General features: G+C 53.4%; 4 protein-coding genes across 4 annotated transcripts; all 4 read left to right on the top strand.

Moving 5' to 3' along the window:
• Window positions 1-225: 225 nt before the first annotated feature.
• On the top strand, window positions 226-2,490 carry COCVIDRAFT_89084 (hypothetical protein; the record flags this gene model as incomplete). Its single annotated transcript, XM_014705057.1, has 2 exons — window positions 226-509; window positions 564-2,490. 2 exons carry the CDS (start codon window positions 226-228, stop codon window positions 2,488-2,490), a joined length of 2,211 nt encoding a protein of 736 aa, XP_014560543.1.
• Window positions 2,491-2,907: 417 nt separating this feature from the next.
• On the top strand, window positions 2,908-5,467 carry COCVIDRAFT_34502 (hypothetical protein; the record flags this gene model as incomplete). The annotated part of the gene is made up of 2 exons (XM_014705056.1): window positions 2,908-3,723; window positions 3,776-5,467. 2 exons carry the CDS (start codon window positions 2,908-2,910, stop codon window positions 5,465-5,467), a joined length of 2,508 nt encoding a protein of 835 aa, XP_014560542.1.
• A 3,794-nt stretch (window positions 5,468-9,261) lies between these two features.
• On the top strand, window positions 9,262-9,732 carry COCVIDRAFT_89255 (hypothetical protein; the record flags this gene model as incomplete). Its single annotated transcript, XM_014705055.1, has 1 exon — window positions 9,262-9,732. A coding segment is annotated over one exon (471 nt), but the record flags the coding sequence as incomplete, so codon positions are not given.
• A 374-nt stretch (window positions 9,733-10,106) lies between these two features.
• Window positions 10,107-13,793, top strand: COCVIDRAFT_89314 (hypothetical protein; the record flags this gene model as incomplete). The annotated part of the gene is made up of 1 exon (XM_014705054.1): window positions 10,107-13,793. The coding sequence occupies one exon, from the start codon at window positions 10,107-10,109 to the stop codon at window positions 13,791-13,793; it is 3,687 nt and encodes a 1,228-aa protein (XP_014560540.1).
• Window positions 13,794-15,432: the final 1,639 nt, after the last annotated feature.

Here is a 15,432-nt window from a genome sequence, read left to right as displayed (position 1 = left end):
ACTCGCTAGCCCGACACCCCACAGCCACTCAAGCCATTGCCCGTCATTTTGCATATCCAAGTCGTTGCGTTTGTATCAAGACCAAACCGCCGCTCGGTGCTCTCGGAAGTGCCGCCGCATGACGTGAGCGTATGTACTCGACACAGGTTTCAGCGTCTTTCCCTTCGATGCACGCACACGACACGCCTAGAGTACCCTGAGACATCCTATTAAACCACCGTCATCATGACCGACCGCCCCAGAAACCTCCATCCCTCGCGTTCTTTTACTCGGCTTGAGCCTGCCTCTAAAAGCCCGCTATCACGAAGCCGAGCGAGCACACTGCAAGGCCCACACGCGTCAGACATGCTCGATCCGCTCAAGGCTTCCGTACTGCCAGAGGAGGATGAGAACACAGAGGGTGATGTGTTTGCTGAAAAGGGCGAGGAGGATGAGGAGCATGGGGAAAAGCAAACGGCACCAGACACATTCGAGGAGCTGCCCATAGAGATTCGCAGCTTGACAGAGCGGTACTTGCCTACGCTCATGTATACCGCCCCAATGGCCTTCTGACGCACCTATAGATTTCTCGAATCTCTGACTGCAAAGATCCATCCCACCCCACTGTCCGCCGACGCCCTCGCAGACCTCTTCCAGGACTTCTACGGCCGCGCCTCCTCCAAAATCAACACACACATAGCAACCCTATCCGCTCGAATCACGAGTGAATCATTTGTCGCAGATTCGAAAAAAGGCATTGCTCCATCAAGCAGACCAGGTTCCATACGGAAAGGAAGCGATCAATCGGGGGAACAGCAGATGCTCAGTGCCTCTGAGATGGCTGATCGCAAAAAAGCTCGAAAGGCGCTAGAGGTCAAACGGCTGGCCCTTGAGGAGGCTGTCGAGCGAGCAGTTTGTGAGAAGGTATACGACAGGATATGGCGCCACAGGAGCACCGACGACGAGGAAAGAGACCAGAAGCTCAGATCGAGAACAGCAGCTCTCTCACTGGTGGGCATTGGTCTGCAAGAATTGCTCATGACTGGGGAAGAATTGACAGAGGAAGAGCGCCAGAAAGCAAAGGAGAAGGAGCCCGAGATACGAGAGTACCTGTCAGCGGCGCGGGAAGACTTGCTCAAGATGAACGACGAAAAGTATCCCCTTGGAAAAGTACAGCATCTTACTGCTACACACAAGTCGATTGTTGAAGCATTGTCTAAAATCTTCCCTGCCACATCATCTGCAGACGAAATTCTCCCTACCCTCATCTACGCACTCATTACTATGCCTCCTGTTCACTTGAACGTCATAAGCGATCTGAACTTTATTCACCGCTTCCGCGCATCGAGCCGCATGGATGGCGAAACTGCCTACTGCTTGGTCAACCTAGAGGCAGCCATCTCGTTTCTGGAGACTGTTGATCTTTCATCATTACGATCCGAAGAGGCCACTTCCGCAAAACTAGATTCAAGACCCGCAACACCAAAGTCAGAGATAACACCCATGCCGTTGGGTCTATCAGATGCCCCAGATCTCATCCAGACACCCGCCACTCCAACTGCCAAAGCCATACCCAGAGAGCCATCAAGCCCTACAACTACAAAAGCCCAACGTCGCTTGAGCAATCTCATCCAGACGCAGACCAACAAGATAGAAGCCGCCTCCGACGCGGTACGAGATTCAATCCTAGACTCGGCCGATCAGGCCCTTGGGAGAATCAATACTACGCTAGACACAAGCTTCAAGTTTTTCTTTGGTGGTCTCAGAGAGAAGAACCCCAACGGCCCTATGCAAGAACAGCCGGCACTGCCTAAGACGCTAGAAGACGCCAGGAAACTGGTCAATTCCCCCACTCGTACGGAATCCTACGATGATATTCTGAGCATCAGTGCTGCAAGTTCGATTCAAGGTGAGGAACCATCGGATAACGCTAGTGGTAGAGGACTAGATGCAAAGATGGCCGATCTCTTTGCTGGCAAAAGACAAATCAGAGACCGCAGTGTCGATTCCACTAGGTCAGGTGGCAGCAATAGCGGACGACGTGTCACTTTTACATCTGCGCTAAATGCAGAAGAAAAGGCCCCATCGCCTGCAGCAGTCAAAACAGACCCTCCTCCATCGAACAACGTTTCTGCCGTAGACTCTCTTCGCAACATGGGTAACAACTTCAACCCTCTGAATCGTTTCTCTAGTATGAACGTAATACCCCGCTTCGCACGTGCTGTGAGCAATAGCACCACGCCTGTTCTCTCTTCCTCAAGTCAGGAAGCACCAAAGACATGCCCTTCGCCTGAGCCACTCAGTCGAACCTCAACAGCAGAAATGCCACAGCCAGACGAAAAGGGAGCAAAGGCGATCGCTGCATTAGATCAACTGAAAAAGACACCACCACCAGTAAAACGTTTCCTCGAAGCAAAAGATGCACAGGATTTCAAGTTGAAGGAGATTGATGAGCTTTTGAAGGAGTATCAGCGACTGGCTGGAGCAATGAGAACGGCAATCAACAATTGATTTATTTTCTGCCGGTGTTTGTACCGCGTATCTAGTCACAAGATTCTTGACAAACTCACTTATAGACATGTCGACCCCGCCATCATGGCAGGGAATGTAAGAGATGCGCATATTTGTCGTGTCAGCAGTGAGCCCATTTGAATGAGAGCCCTACTAATTTTCCTTGTGAAATGGGATTGGCGTTTTGATTTGCGATGCTTCTTCACCGGACCAATCACCAAGGCATGCGTACTACGCGTAAGCAAAATATCTTGGTCGGCCAAACCGGGGGTTACTAAGTTGGGAAGGGGCAACAGTGCGCACGGACGTGTAAACAAGTTATCACAACACAGGAGCAGCATTCTCATGCGCTCTTCGCACTGTTGCACTAACCACCCACAGGCTTGACAATCTCTAGTCACACAAATGGAAGAACCAATGCCGCCTCTCTCGCCAGAGAAATACAACACCCACTCCGACTCGATCGTCATTGACGACGACATCGACATGGCTTTCCACGACACGCCTTCCTCGCCCTTTGTCGCGCACATTGACATTGACGACCGGGAAAACGTTGCGCCAGATGCGGTGCACACGCCTGTCAAGTCGCTAGTCGACTTTGATGCCAATGTGCCCCAGTCCGCATTCAAGGTCTCACCAGACAAGAAATCTGTCCTTAAAGAGCGGACGAGTCCCATGAAGACATCGCCTGTGAAAAACCTGATGGACGACTTCGAAGACGTGGGACCTAAGAGCAGCACCGCAAGCCCCAAGACAAATGTTTCTCCCGTCAGAGAAGCTACTACAGAATGGTCTGGATCGCCGCTGAGCAGCGTCTCTCGCAAAAGCCGATCGCCCTCCAAATCGGTGCATGCATCATCGCCGGAAACAATCCAACGTAAGCTGTCATTGGCAGATCAAGTCCCCGAGATATCCGTTACTCCCTCGAAACGACCAGCTTCTTCTCCCCTCAAGGCACGTGTGTTGCGCGACAATGAGGGCTTGACGGCAGCTATGAACTTCATGGAGACACACAAGGAAAACACCGGGAGCGTTAAGAGGCAAAGTTACCACAATGCTGAAGTCGAGCTCGACTCAGTCTTGGATAACACAGATATGCACCCGGATGGTCAAGAGGCCACCCCATTGGACATTGATGACACCTGCTTCAGCACCTTTTCCGAAATGCCAGGAATAGACATGACCAAATTTGCGGCTCTCAGAAAGAGCCCGGTGAAGGATGACGCGCTAGATGTATGTACACGATGAAAATCACCGTTGAGGCGCAACACTGACAACATTACAGGCTACACCACGCCCTCGCGCCCAGATGACACCTTCAACCGTTCGTCGTAGCGATAAAACCCCCAGCCCCACACCCCGTCGTACATACAAAGATAATGACACTACAAATTTGTTGTTGGACTTTACTGCTCAAATTGAGTCCTTTTCGTCATCCCGCAACAGCTCCTCTGGTCGCGGACAGACATCGCCCAGCAAGTCTGGCAAAGAACCAACGCTACGGTCCTATTATCAGAGTCAACGGTCGCCTGCCAAGGGCGGATCAAATGTGCCTGCTACACCAAACCAAAGCCGCCAAATGCTCAATCTCTTGGACTTTGAGCTTCCTCCACCACCGACACCCCGATCTCTCCCAACAGTTACCATTAGAGAACTAGAGTCTGTCAAGTCTCAGTTCCAGTCTCAAATATCTTCTCTCACTGCTAGCTTGTCAGGAAAAGAGGCTGAGATCGAGGCACTCTCTAGGGCTATCTCAGATGCTGAGCGCCGTGTGGGAGAAGCTCAGGAAACTGTACGCGAGGAGCGTTCTGCCCGCGAGTATGCGGAGATACAGATGGTGGACTGGAAATCAAAAGGCGAGGAGGTTCAGAGGCTATTACAGGACGTCCAATCTGAGATGGCTCGCAACGATGCCGAACGCGAAGAGCTGTTTGCCAGATTGGCCGAAGCTGAGAAGCGTGCTGAAGAAGCTGAAAGCCGATCGGCTGAATTGGAGACCAAAGTCATTGAGGCTGAAAGCAAAAACGTCGACATGACTACGTTTATCAGCAATGATGAGACAGGCGACAAGAAGATATATTCTGAACTCGAATGCCAGGCCGCCATTGCCGACAAGGTCAACGAAGTTGCCCGTGATCTCCATACAGCTTACAAGGCCAAGCATGAGAAGAAGATCAAGGCGCTCAAGGACAACTACCAGAGAAAGGCCGACGAAAGGTGCAAAGAACTCAAGCTACAGATAGTCGGTCTTGAACGACAGGTTGAAGAGGCGGAGAAGAAGCGCGGTAACACTTTAAGCAAGACTGCTTCTGGTCAACAGGACAGCGATGAGAACCAAGGGGCGTCACCGTCGAGGCCTACACGGAATGCAGAAGATGCTCAGATGTTGGAGGCGCAAAGAGCCGAGATTGAGAACCTCAAGGCCAAACTTGCAGGCCTGCAGTCTGAGCTCAAGTCGCTCCGCAAGTCACACGACACTCTTGTGGAAGACCTGGAAGCGGAACGGATCGAAAAGGGTGAATTGGTAGCGGCAGCTGAACAGATGTTGTCCATGTGCGGCGAAAAGATGGAAGAACTGCAGCAAGAAGACTTGCGTCGGTCGCAGATGAAGCCAGAGTCACGGGCTGCACCTCAGCCACAAGCTCAGGCAGCGCCTCAGCAGGCAGCTAGCAGTTATCAGCAAGCGGCCCCACAGCAACAGGCTATGCGCAACACAGGGTTCCTCGCTGGTGGCCCAGCACGACCAGGGTCTGCTCTTGGAGGCGGGCGTCCTGGAAACGGAATGGGCGATCGCGTAGGTGGCATGCATGAGCGTAGTGGGAGCAGCAGCAGTAGCAGCAATGTGGGCAAGCCATCTGGGCTACGGGCACCTGGTGGGCTCAAATACCAGAGCACGCCTGGGTTGAGCCGCAGCGGCAGTGGAGGCAAAAGCCGGCTGATGTCGAATATTGAGCGTATGGGAGGTGGAAAGGAGTAGAGTGCCTGGCCAGTTAGATGTAATGGTGGTAGTAGTGTTGGTAGTATTGTGGGGGTGGATTAGGTGGTGGTGGTGTTGGGGGCTTGTAAGAATACGTAGTGGGTAAAGGAATGATGGGGACGATGGATGGGATGGATGATGATGACGACATGCACACACACACACACACTCCTGGGTTTTGTGGTTCTTTGGGCCGGGAATATACGAAATCACGTGGGCTCATGGGATGTAAAAGAGGGAGAGACACGGGGTGTTGTTGTCTTCGGTTTGGGAAGGTATTGAGAGGACGTATTGGGCACGGATATATGTCTTTGAGGCGTTAGTTATTGGCGTTGATTTGGATCCAAGTGTCGATTTTAGGCATGGGAGGCGCGCGGTCTTATCGTTGCCTTTTTTTTTATCATCTCTCTTTCTCTCTATCAAAGCTTATTGTCACTTCCTCACTTGATGGCAAAAATGGACAACAGAGTAATACTGCCTCATTTTCCTGTTTTGATTAAACGAGAAATGACTCAATTTATGTATTATTACGCCTTTTTTTAAAAATAGAAAAGAATTTACGTTTGACGTTGAAAATGGCAAGCTACCAAATCGAGGGTGTTACCATGTGGATTCGATGTTTGTCCAATACATGGACAAGACAAACAAGTGTTTTTTTTTAAAGTTAGTGTCGGGTTAAGCTACACTGTCCTTGATTGTAGTACACGTAAGTAGTGACTATGTGTTGTATCCAAGGTAGCAAGTATGTACATAAGCAAGCGAAGCAATTGATTGAAAGCGCATATACTTGTTACACAGTCGGGCCGAAAGCCAAAGCGTAGGTGTGGAAAGTATGTACTTTGTGTAGGTATAACGAAAAATGTTATATGCACACAGGTGGCATGGTCGGGGGTGTATCGAGTAGTAGTGTGGCAAGGGATAAAGTAAGGGATATATGGTTTGTTGAGCGCCGATCTGGTGTGTAATCTGACATTAGGTAACTTACATCGATAGCCATGTAAGTAGGGACGACGGTATATAAGCGTGTTGCGTGTTCCTCACCCGAGTGATTGGGTAGATTTAATATGGGGGCGGGCGGGAGGGACACAGTAAGCGGCAGGCCAGGCAGTGGGTTGGTTCACTGATTCATATGTGGCTGTTGCAACCGATGTTGAAGACGTCATTGCAAAGTAGATGAAACCGTCACATGGGTGTGAAGAGCAGGCGCGGGAGAGTGAAGTAGCTGAGCCATGTTGGGCGATGGGATGTTAGGCTCTCTTGCATGTCGTCACGGAGCCTAAGAGCTAGCGGCGTGTACTCTATCAAATTGATATCTTGTACAATGTTGACAGCATGTACTTGAGTGGCTACGGTCGAAGTAGTCTCATTACATTATATCAGGTACAATTTAGAACCGCACTTTCAAAGGCAACGGGCGACATGGATTGGACCAGGGGGATGATCGTCGTCAAGGATCATGGGACCCTTGGAGACGTTGTTTCACGTGGTCGGGACGAAATTTGGAGCTCATCTCCCGGAGTTGTGGGGAAAACAAAGGCAATTTGGAATCGGCCGAGATTCTGCACTTAGATGAGGTCGAGAGTATACTGTAAGCGGATGTTGTTAAAAAAAATCTTACTTTTGCAATTTCTTCTCGGTCGCCGGTGGCCGGTCGGCAACGGTGGTGGTGAGCGAAAACGTGGGACCCGACAACAACGTTGCAGGAGAAAAAAAAAGTTCTTCATGACTGCTGACTAGTGGATAGGGTTGTAAAACAGCGGCACGCATTCAACGGTGCCCCGCTCGATGGCAATATGCGGGCCGGAGGTGAGGTGAGATGCGAAACACGACGGATGAAGACGTAGGGCGACACTAGAGGGGAATTGTTTGGTAATGGAGGGTGGTGGTATGCCTGACTGGTGCCTTGTAGTATGCCTGGGTAAAGTTTACCTGCTAGCTGACTTTAGCGAGCAGTATGTAGACAGCAGTGTTAGGGAACGAGCGTGTCGTCAGTTGAATGAAAAGGCACGAGTTGAGCGTGAATGGTCGAATAGAGCAGAGTGCAGGCAGATTGCAGGCAGTTGTCGAGTGTGGCTAGTGAGAAAGCTTATCGTGTTGTGGTGGGGCGGGCTGGACGTTAAACTTTGTGAGGGGAGCCATGACGGAGCGTTTGGCGTGGTGACGGTTGGTGACCAAGGCTTGTGGGTGGGAAGACAGGGCGGGCGTATGTGGGTCGATAAGTAGGACTAAGTATGGTGCAATGGATGGGTGCTGGCGGTGTCTGCAAGGCTTGAGTAGCGCCGGTGGTGGACGATGGATAATTTCGGAAGAGGGGAGAGGAGGAGGAGGAGAGTGGGGGAGGACTAGGCTGGTTGTTGAAACAAGACAATCGATCCGATGGCCTCGCCGGGCCTGGTAATTTCCCTGGCAGCCGGGGTGATCGTGTTGTGGAAGAAGAAAGGAACAAAGGAAGGAAGGAATGACGGGAGGCACTAGATTGGATAGAGCAAGGCGATCCGTGCGCACGAGGCTTGGACGGCGGTTTGGGAGCGAGGTGAAGGCGGAGGCAGGAGGCAGCAAGGGAGCAGAGCAGAGCAGAGTAGAGCAGAGCAAAGGAGGACAGGACAGGACAGGACAGAACACAACAGAACAGAACAAAGCCGTGGGCCTGTGCTTAGTTCAGCAACTACTGGATGAGTGAGGGCAATAGAAAAAAAGGACCCGTCAATGCCATGGTCGTAGCGAGATCAGAGCGAGCAAAGCGATGGAGAACGATGTAGGTAAGTAGTCAACTAAGCAAGTGCAGCAGTGTGGGCATAGGGGGTCTTGGCTGGCTTATTCTTGACAACAGTCAGGCAGACAGTCACTTGTCAGGCAGAGCGATGAGGGTTTTGACAAGTCTTGGTCGGGTGGCCGAATGGACGAGATATCATGACAGTCATGGCAGGCGCACGGGGCTACATAGGGCGCCGCGGGCCTCGGAGGTCAGCACCATGGAGGTGAGTGGCTGAAGGCTGCGATGGGCATGTGACGGCAGCAGAGAGTCGGACAGGCGACGAGGGAGCTGAGTGGGCGGAGGTGGGGTGATACAGATGTAGTATGTACAACGAAGCGCATGTACACTACATGTGTGTGTGCGTGTGGACGTGTGGACGTGTACATGGGAGCGTGTGCAGCCAATGTGTGGGCGTGGACGAGGGTGCAGGAAAGGGAGAGAGGGCAGGCGGTAGGCGGTTAGGCCAGGGGAAACGATAAAGGTAACCGGGACCAGGGCCACGGGTGATTCGTTCGCTTCACTGTGCACTAGCTGCTCTTGGCACTAGCATCCCGAGTCTAGCGGCTTCAGGTACGCGAAGGGCGTGCCGGCACTGCTGGTGCTACTGCTGGTGCTGCTGCTTCGGCCACTGCCAAGCTAAACTATGCCCGGCCGGACAACTGCTGGGCGCGTCGTTTATCCTGCGGCCTTGCTGGCTGGATAGATGGCTAGCTGGTGAAAAGGAAAGGGAAAAAAAAGAACAGTGCAGCGACACAAAAAAAAGCACTGCGCGACCATGAGCGGAACATGCAGCGTCTGGAGACTTGAGCAGGCAGGGAGGGGGCGGGGGGCCTGCAAGGTACCGGCGAGCGCTGATTGGACGCGGCGCTTTCGGGCGCACAACACCATGGCCTGGCTGCGACTGTTGCTGTTGCTGCTACTCGTCCTGTCGCTCTAGGGGAGGCGGGCCCTCGTCTTCCGACAGCCAAAGTCACGAGACGACTCGTGGGTGCGGCGGCGCCTCCCCTGCTGCCAGCCGCCACCACCACCATCATCACCACCACATCTGCCGCCAACCACAGTCGGTAATGCAGCACTGGGCCTACTTTACCACATACGAGCCACTCGAGCCCGTGGAGCCACGCCCGGTCCCAGCGCCCCGTTGCTCCCTGCTCCCTGCACCCTGCTCCCTGCACCCTGCTCCTCCTGCTGCTGCTGCTCCTGCTGCTACTGCTGCTGCTCCCACTGTGCTGTTGCTCCAGCTTTCCCTGCCACCGCCCGGCCTCAAGCGCCCATGCACGGCACGGAAATGAGCCTAGTCAAAATCAATCCTGGTGCTCGCTCGACGCGCCCATCACTCCCCCAGAGCAAAAACTGTCCAATGCCCACGCCGACCCGCTTGTTGTGCCATCTTTTCGGTCGGGAGATCTGCTTTCTGCATTCCTTTCCCTCCACCACGCCGCACTTCGCTGCGCGCCTGTGCATCCGCTCCTTTGCCTTCGTCTGCTTCTCAGCCTCACACACTCCTTAACCCGTTTCTTAATCTATTGTTTATACTTGCTTCCCCCAGACTCGCACGCCCGCCTACCCGCCCGCCGCTGCCTGTCCTCCTATTCTCCACACACACACACATACCCACAAACACACACACACACAGACACCCTCACGGCCACTATCCCACAGCCAGCGCCCAGCATCCAATTCGCCCCTCGCCACTTCCCACACTACATGCTGCCACCTGCTGCTTTCACTCTCACTTCCTCGCTCCTCGCTCCTGCCGCCAAGCAGCTATTGGTCAGCCTGCAAAACATCGCCTACACCCTAGTGTAGTCACTGTCAGCAGTAAGACATCACCCCTCCTCTCTGCCACCCTCTCACCACCTCACTAATCCTGGCCAGGACACCATGAACCGCTGGCTCAACAGGAAGAAGGATGGCGTCGAAGACGCGCCTGCCGGGAAGAAGGTCAAAAAGGGCAAAAAGGGTCAAGAGGAAGAGGTCAAGCCAGAGTTCGATCTCAATGCCGTGCTCCCAAAAGCAGACGACTTCCGCACCAGTCTAATCCTGCCCGGTCTATCCACTCGCTTCAGCATGCTGAGAGAGCAGGATGACCCTTCATCCCTCATTGGCAAAGCAAGCGACGATAGCGTTCTCCAACCTAAACGTCAGTCCCGCCTCCATGAGTTTGGTTTCGTTCCTGGTGGCCTCTCAGACATTGCTGAAGTATCCTCGCTCAAAGGTTCCCTCCATCGACCGGCTGCTGCTGACCGCACCGACTCCTTCGACGGTCCCAAAGAAGAAGATGGCTCCGGCAGTGTCATGAGCCGAGCGAGACCTGGCGAGGGCAATGTTCTCTTTGGTGGACGCCAGAAAATCTACGTCATTTCAAACACAAACTCAAAGGGCACTGGACGCGCTCTGTACGACGACGATGTCAACCTGTCAGCGTACCAACGCCTACGACAAGAAGAAAAGGAGCGCATACGGCAACAGGCAGAAGAGGAGGAAGAGAGTCAGCATTCGGAGCCCTCCAGCCCCACAGAACTCAGCCGGAAGAGGGAGACTACATCCTCGACAAACTCTGGCCCATCCAACACGCGCATCTCCACCGCTGCAACTTCAATAGCTTCACAAGGCGCCAACTCGGTTTCCGCCTCCTCTCCCTCCTTGCCCCCTTCCTCGGCTCCTGTAAGCTCTCCAGATCTGAACCGGTCAACTACCAAGCGACGACTTTATGACCAAGGCCTGGATCAGCAAATCCAAGACCAGCAGTCCTCAGCCATGAACCGCCTCAATTCGATACAGCGAGCGCGCGCGCCCACACTGCGATCAAACCAGCCTCTCCCCATAGGCCAAGCACGTTCTGCAACAAATCTCCACGACCGCTTTGCCAGGGGTCCTGGATTCCGCTCCGAAAGCCCCGGTCCCACTGGCCACCCGGCCATGGTTCGAACCAACTCGTCTGGCACATCAAGCCCTGTTCTTTCGCGGCCACAGTCGCCACCACTGGTAAGCCCAGTGACCAGCGATTGCAGCGAGGCTCACTCACTCAATGCTGCGCTTCAACCAAACGATCGAGGCAAGGCCACTGCTCTGGGCGCCTTCAACAAGCCAAAGGAGGCTTTCAGCGAAGAGCAGTATGCCGAGCGTTTGCGACAGATGAACCAAGACAGACAAGCACGCGAGTCACCAGCATCAGGTCCTGCAAAGTCGATTTCTCGCAAACCCTCGTTGCGAGAGCGAGCTGAGCAGGAAAGAAGGAAGAGAGCGGAGAGTGACGCAAGAGAGAAGTCCAGACCCGAATCACCTACAGAGCAAAGCCCAGCTACAAATGCTTTTTCCAGGTTTCAGGCTGCTGCCAGCCAGATGAGGATTGCGGGTCAAGCGGCTGCAAACGTACAGCCAACCCAGAAGCCCCCACAGAAGCCCAAGGACGCATGTGCCAAAGCTACCTTCTTTACCTCGCCTGACTCGAGCGATGACGAGCAAGGGCAACAACACGAAGAGCCGGTTTCCAAGCCAGCGACAACTCGTCCTGCGGGGTCCGCCCGTCGGTTTGAAAACCTCCCAGTTGCAACTGGTCCTGCGCCGCCCATGTTTGAGCACCCTGCACTCCGCTCACGTGCTCCATCAAATGAGGATACTCAAGAATCAAATTCCATCGCTCGTTCTCCCTACCAAGGCGCCGAGTCTCCCGCACTAAACGTCCCAGATAATGACTCTCCCACCCTCGGCCCCCAAAACGGTGGACTTAGTGGTCTGATTCGTCAGCACCTGCGCACCAACAGCAATGTCTCCTCCACTTATGGTGAACCAGGTCCGCCTGTCATGAGCCCACCCATGGATTCAACCTTCCGCAAGAACGACTTTGGACTGCAACGCAGACAACTGGATTCCGAGTCCGAGTCCGTCACGCCTGTGCCATCAACGTACAGCCATTCCAACCCATGGGATCTCGATGACATCGATGGCCCTTATCGTGAAGACCGCGGGGCTGCCAAACCATCAAGTCCTATTGAGGGATCAACCAGGATCAGGCCTCTTATCATGAGCACATCTGAGCACCACACTGGTTCATCCACGTGGGATCTCACTCCTCGAAGGAATCACGAAAGGATTTCTAGCAACGAGACGGAAGCTGAGCACGAGGCGTTCCAACGAGATCTTGCCCAGAGACAACGTCTGATCCAAGAGAGTCTTCGTGCAAAGGCTGAGGGCCGGTCACTGAGCCCTGGGCCTGGTGCCGGACCATCGGGAGGATTGAAGAATGCTCTGAACATGCTTCGCGCAAAGTCAAACGGCGAAGCATTTGCCACAGTCGATGCTTCCAACAAGTCGGTGAGGAAGCTTGCCCTTGGTGCCTCTGCGGTCAATCTCAGCAGCACTTCGCTTGTGAGCATGCAAAGTTCTGACGTACCGCCACTGCGAACCAAGCCTTCCCGTGTACTGCAACAGAGCGAGCAGGATGCTCAGCGTGAGCTCGAGCACAGACAACGCTCAGCAACTGATAGCAGCCGGACAGGTCGTCCTGTAGGTAGAACACAAGCAGCTTCGACCAGGAGCTCGACTAGAGAACGCTCAAGCTCTGGCACCTCATCAGGACGTTCCCGGAGCCGTGGAGGTCATTACCGCGATGACTTGGACCAGGCCATGACCGAAGGGTCCCGAGCTGCCTACCCTGCAAACACATTTCCTTCACTACCTGGATATGTAGCACACCCTACACCTCCTCTGCCTGCACCAAAGACTTCAATGGACTCTGAAGGTCGCTCACGTTCAAGGAGCAACAGCAAAGTTTCTGCCTCTAATTACTTTGAATCAAAGCACCTTAACCCCATCCAGACCAATCTGACACCAGGTCAGAATGCACGATTTGCCCCTCCGCACGGCAAATTGTCGCCTGGACTACCGATCTCACCTCGACCTTCACCTGGCGCTTACAGCAACCACAGTGGCCAGGGCTACTCGCACCCTACCTCTCCAATGCCTCCGTTTTCCAACAGCCACACGCCTCCTGTGTCTAACCCAACAACGCCTAACCCGGCCACGCCTAGTGCTCCCGCCTTCAATCCAAGCACTGTGCAACCTGTAAACAGACAAGGAATGTTGCGAAAGAAGTCTGTTGCCAAGGCAGACATATCGGACCCCGTCTTCATTTCCACGACGTCGGTGATTGACACGATTGATCTCCCCCCTGGTGCATCGCTCAAGAATGGCAGCGAATATGATGCGCCGCCTGTTCCACCCATCAACCCCATGAGGCGACGATTTGGATTTGGTCGTGAGGGTCAGGGCTCAGCAGCTTCTGATCCCGCTGTCCAGCCAGGTATCGAGGCCCCACGAGCGCCTTTTGCAGAGCCGGTTCGTACCGGTTCAGCTGATGGTCTGTACGAGCAGGCGCATCCACCGCCTAGGAATATGCTGAGGAAAGCAACGAGCGAAGGCCGAAGTCTGCGTGGAGTAGCACAGGGCCAAATGGGGCCGTCTCCTCCGGTGCCATCGAGTGGTTTCCAGGGGCGTAACAACTCACCTCCGCGTCCCATGAACGCACAACCCCGAGGCCAAGGTTCCGCTGAGGGCGCTATGTTCTAAACTGTGAGAGACCAGCAATTGCATGGTCGACTCGAGTTCTTCTCTTCTCATCCTTCTCTTCTTCGTTTTATTACGACTGCCATTTGTCTGCAGCGATTTTACATTTGCCCCGTGTGTAAGATAAAATTTTGTTCCCTCTTGTGTGTGTTATGTATTCAGGTTGGCACGTCTGTGACAGGGGCCTTAGGTTTGGGGGAGTTTTTTTTCGAATTTTCTTTTCTTTTCCTTCGACTTCCTTTGCTCTTTTTTTCTTTTTTTCATTACCCACTGTCTCAGCGATATACCTCTCGATTCTTCAAGTTTTTCGTTTGAAAGATCCATTTCATGATGAACGATAGGGTTCGGCTTAGAGTACGACCCGGCACCGGGCTGGACACGGTGCAAGTAGAGGTTCGCAATCGCATCAAGCAAGTGTCGAGCACGCCTGGTCTGAGTTTAGACGGGAAGGCTGCTCGAATGGTCATTTTGAGTCGAAAGGAATTGCCAGCCGCCAAGAAGGTCGTCATGTTATGTAGGCTTCGTGGGAATTCGGTTTAGCATGTGCTGCCGGGTTGCGTGTGCCGGTGCTGCGACGGCTATAGCGGTCAATACAAAAGAAGCGCTATTCATTGTGTTTGACGAGACGTTTGTATTGTTTGGGCCATGTGAAGATTATGATAGTCGCACCGTCAACCCACCTGTTCATGGTGCTTCTCCACATGTGGGGCTCATCGTAACGCTGACTGTGACTTTGAAATCCAGGCCGCAAAAGGGAGTCTTATTTGTTTCTTTTTTAAATACTAGGCATGTTTTTCTCGTGTAGTTTGCAGCGATGCAGTTGTGCTTTTGGAGAAGGGGGATGGGCAGAGAAAGAAGCCGACTGCGGTAGTCGGCATGCACACTGTGGAAGGTGTCTAACTTGATTGCCCGACACAGTCATGCACTTATTGACGACTGCTATCACACCGCTCGACGACAGCAAAAGCAAATACGAATATAATCTACCGAGATGAGATGATGTGAGACGAGTGACAGGCTATATGTGCCATGGTCTCAACGCCCCATCTACCCGCAACGGTCGAGTCATGGGCCCTTGTTTCAGCTGCCGTTGCTTGGCTACTTGCATCTCACCTGGCCCGTGCCAAGGACTGGCAAGCGCGCCATCATTACCGAGAGGAAGCCCGGCAATAATGTCCACGACGAAGCTTCTGGATGCCGCCCGCCAAACGCCTGCACGGAATGGTTACGCGGCATTGCGACGAGGGACAGGGAAATGCACGCGTACATGCACAGTCATCAGGACCTGTTGGATGAAAAGAAAAAGGCCAGGGAAAACTGGCAAAAGCAATCAAGAGGAGCAGAAGGGGGGAGAGAGGGGCACATTAATGTGGGGTTAGTCAGGAAACCAGTCGCGCCTGCATGCGCCCATCGCGTACCTGCATCCTACATAGTACTTACACCTACTACGACGACTACCATCAAAACAGCCCGACCAGCAACCACTCTTCATAACTGTATACAGCACTCTACAGCTCCGACTGTTCGACTGATGACTGAGTCGCAGCAGCAGTAAGCTTCTGCTGTAAGCTCTGGCCGTGCGGCCAATTTTTCGAGAAACACCGCCGTATGCCTTGCGCCACATCTGTCGCGCTGATTGGCC

Source organism: Bipolaris victoriae (assembly GCF_000527765.1).
Source record: "Bipolaris victoriae FI3 unplaced genomic scaffold scaffold_11, whole genome shotgun sequence".
NCBI classification, from domain to species: domain Eukaryota; kingdom Fungi; phylum Ascomycota; class Dothideomycetes; order Pleosporales; family Pleosporaceae; genus Bipolaris; species Bipolaris victoriae.
Note: the sequence above shows the minus strand (reverse complement) of the source record. Positions and strands in the feature narration are given on the sequence as shown.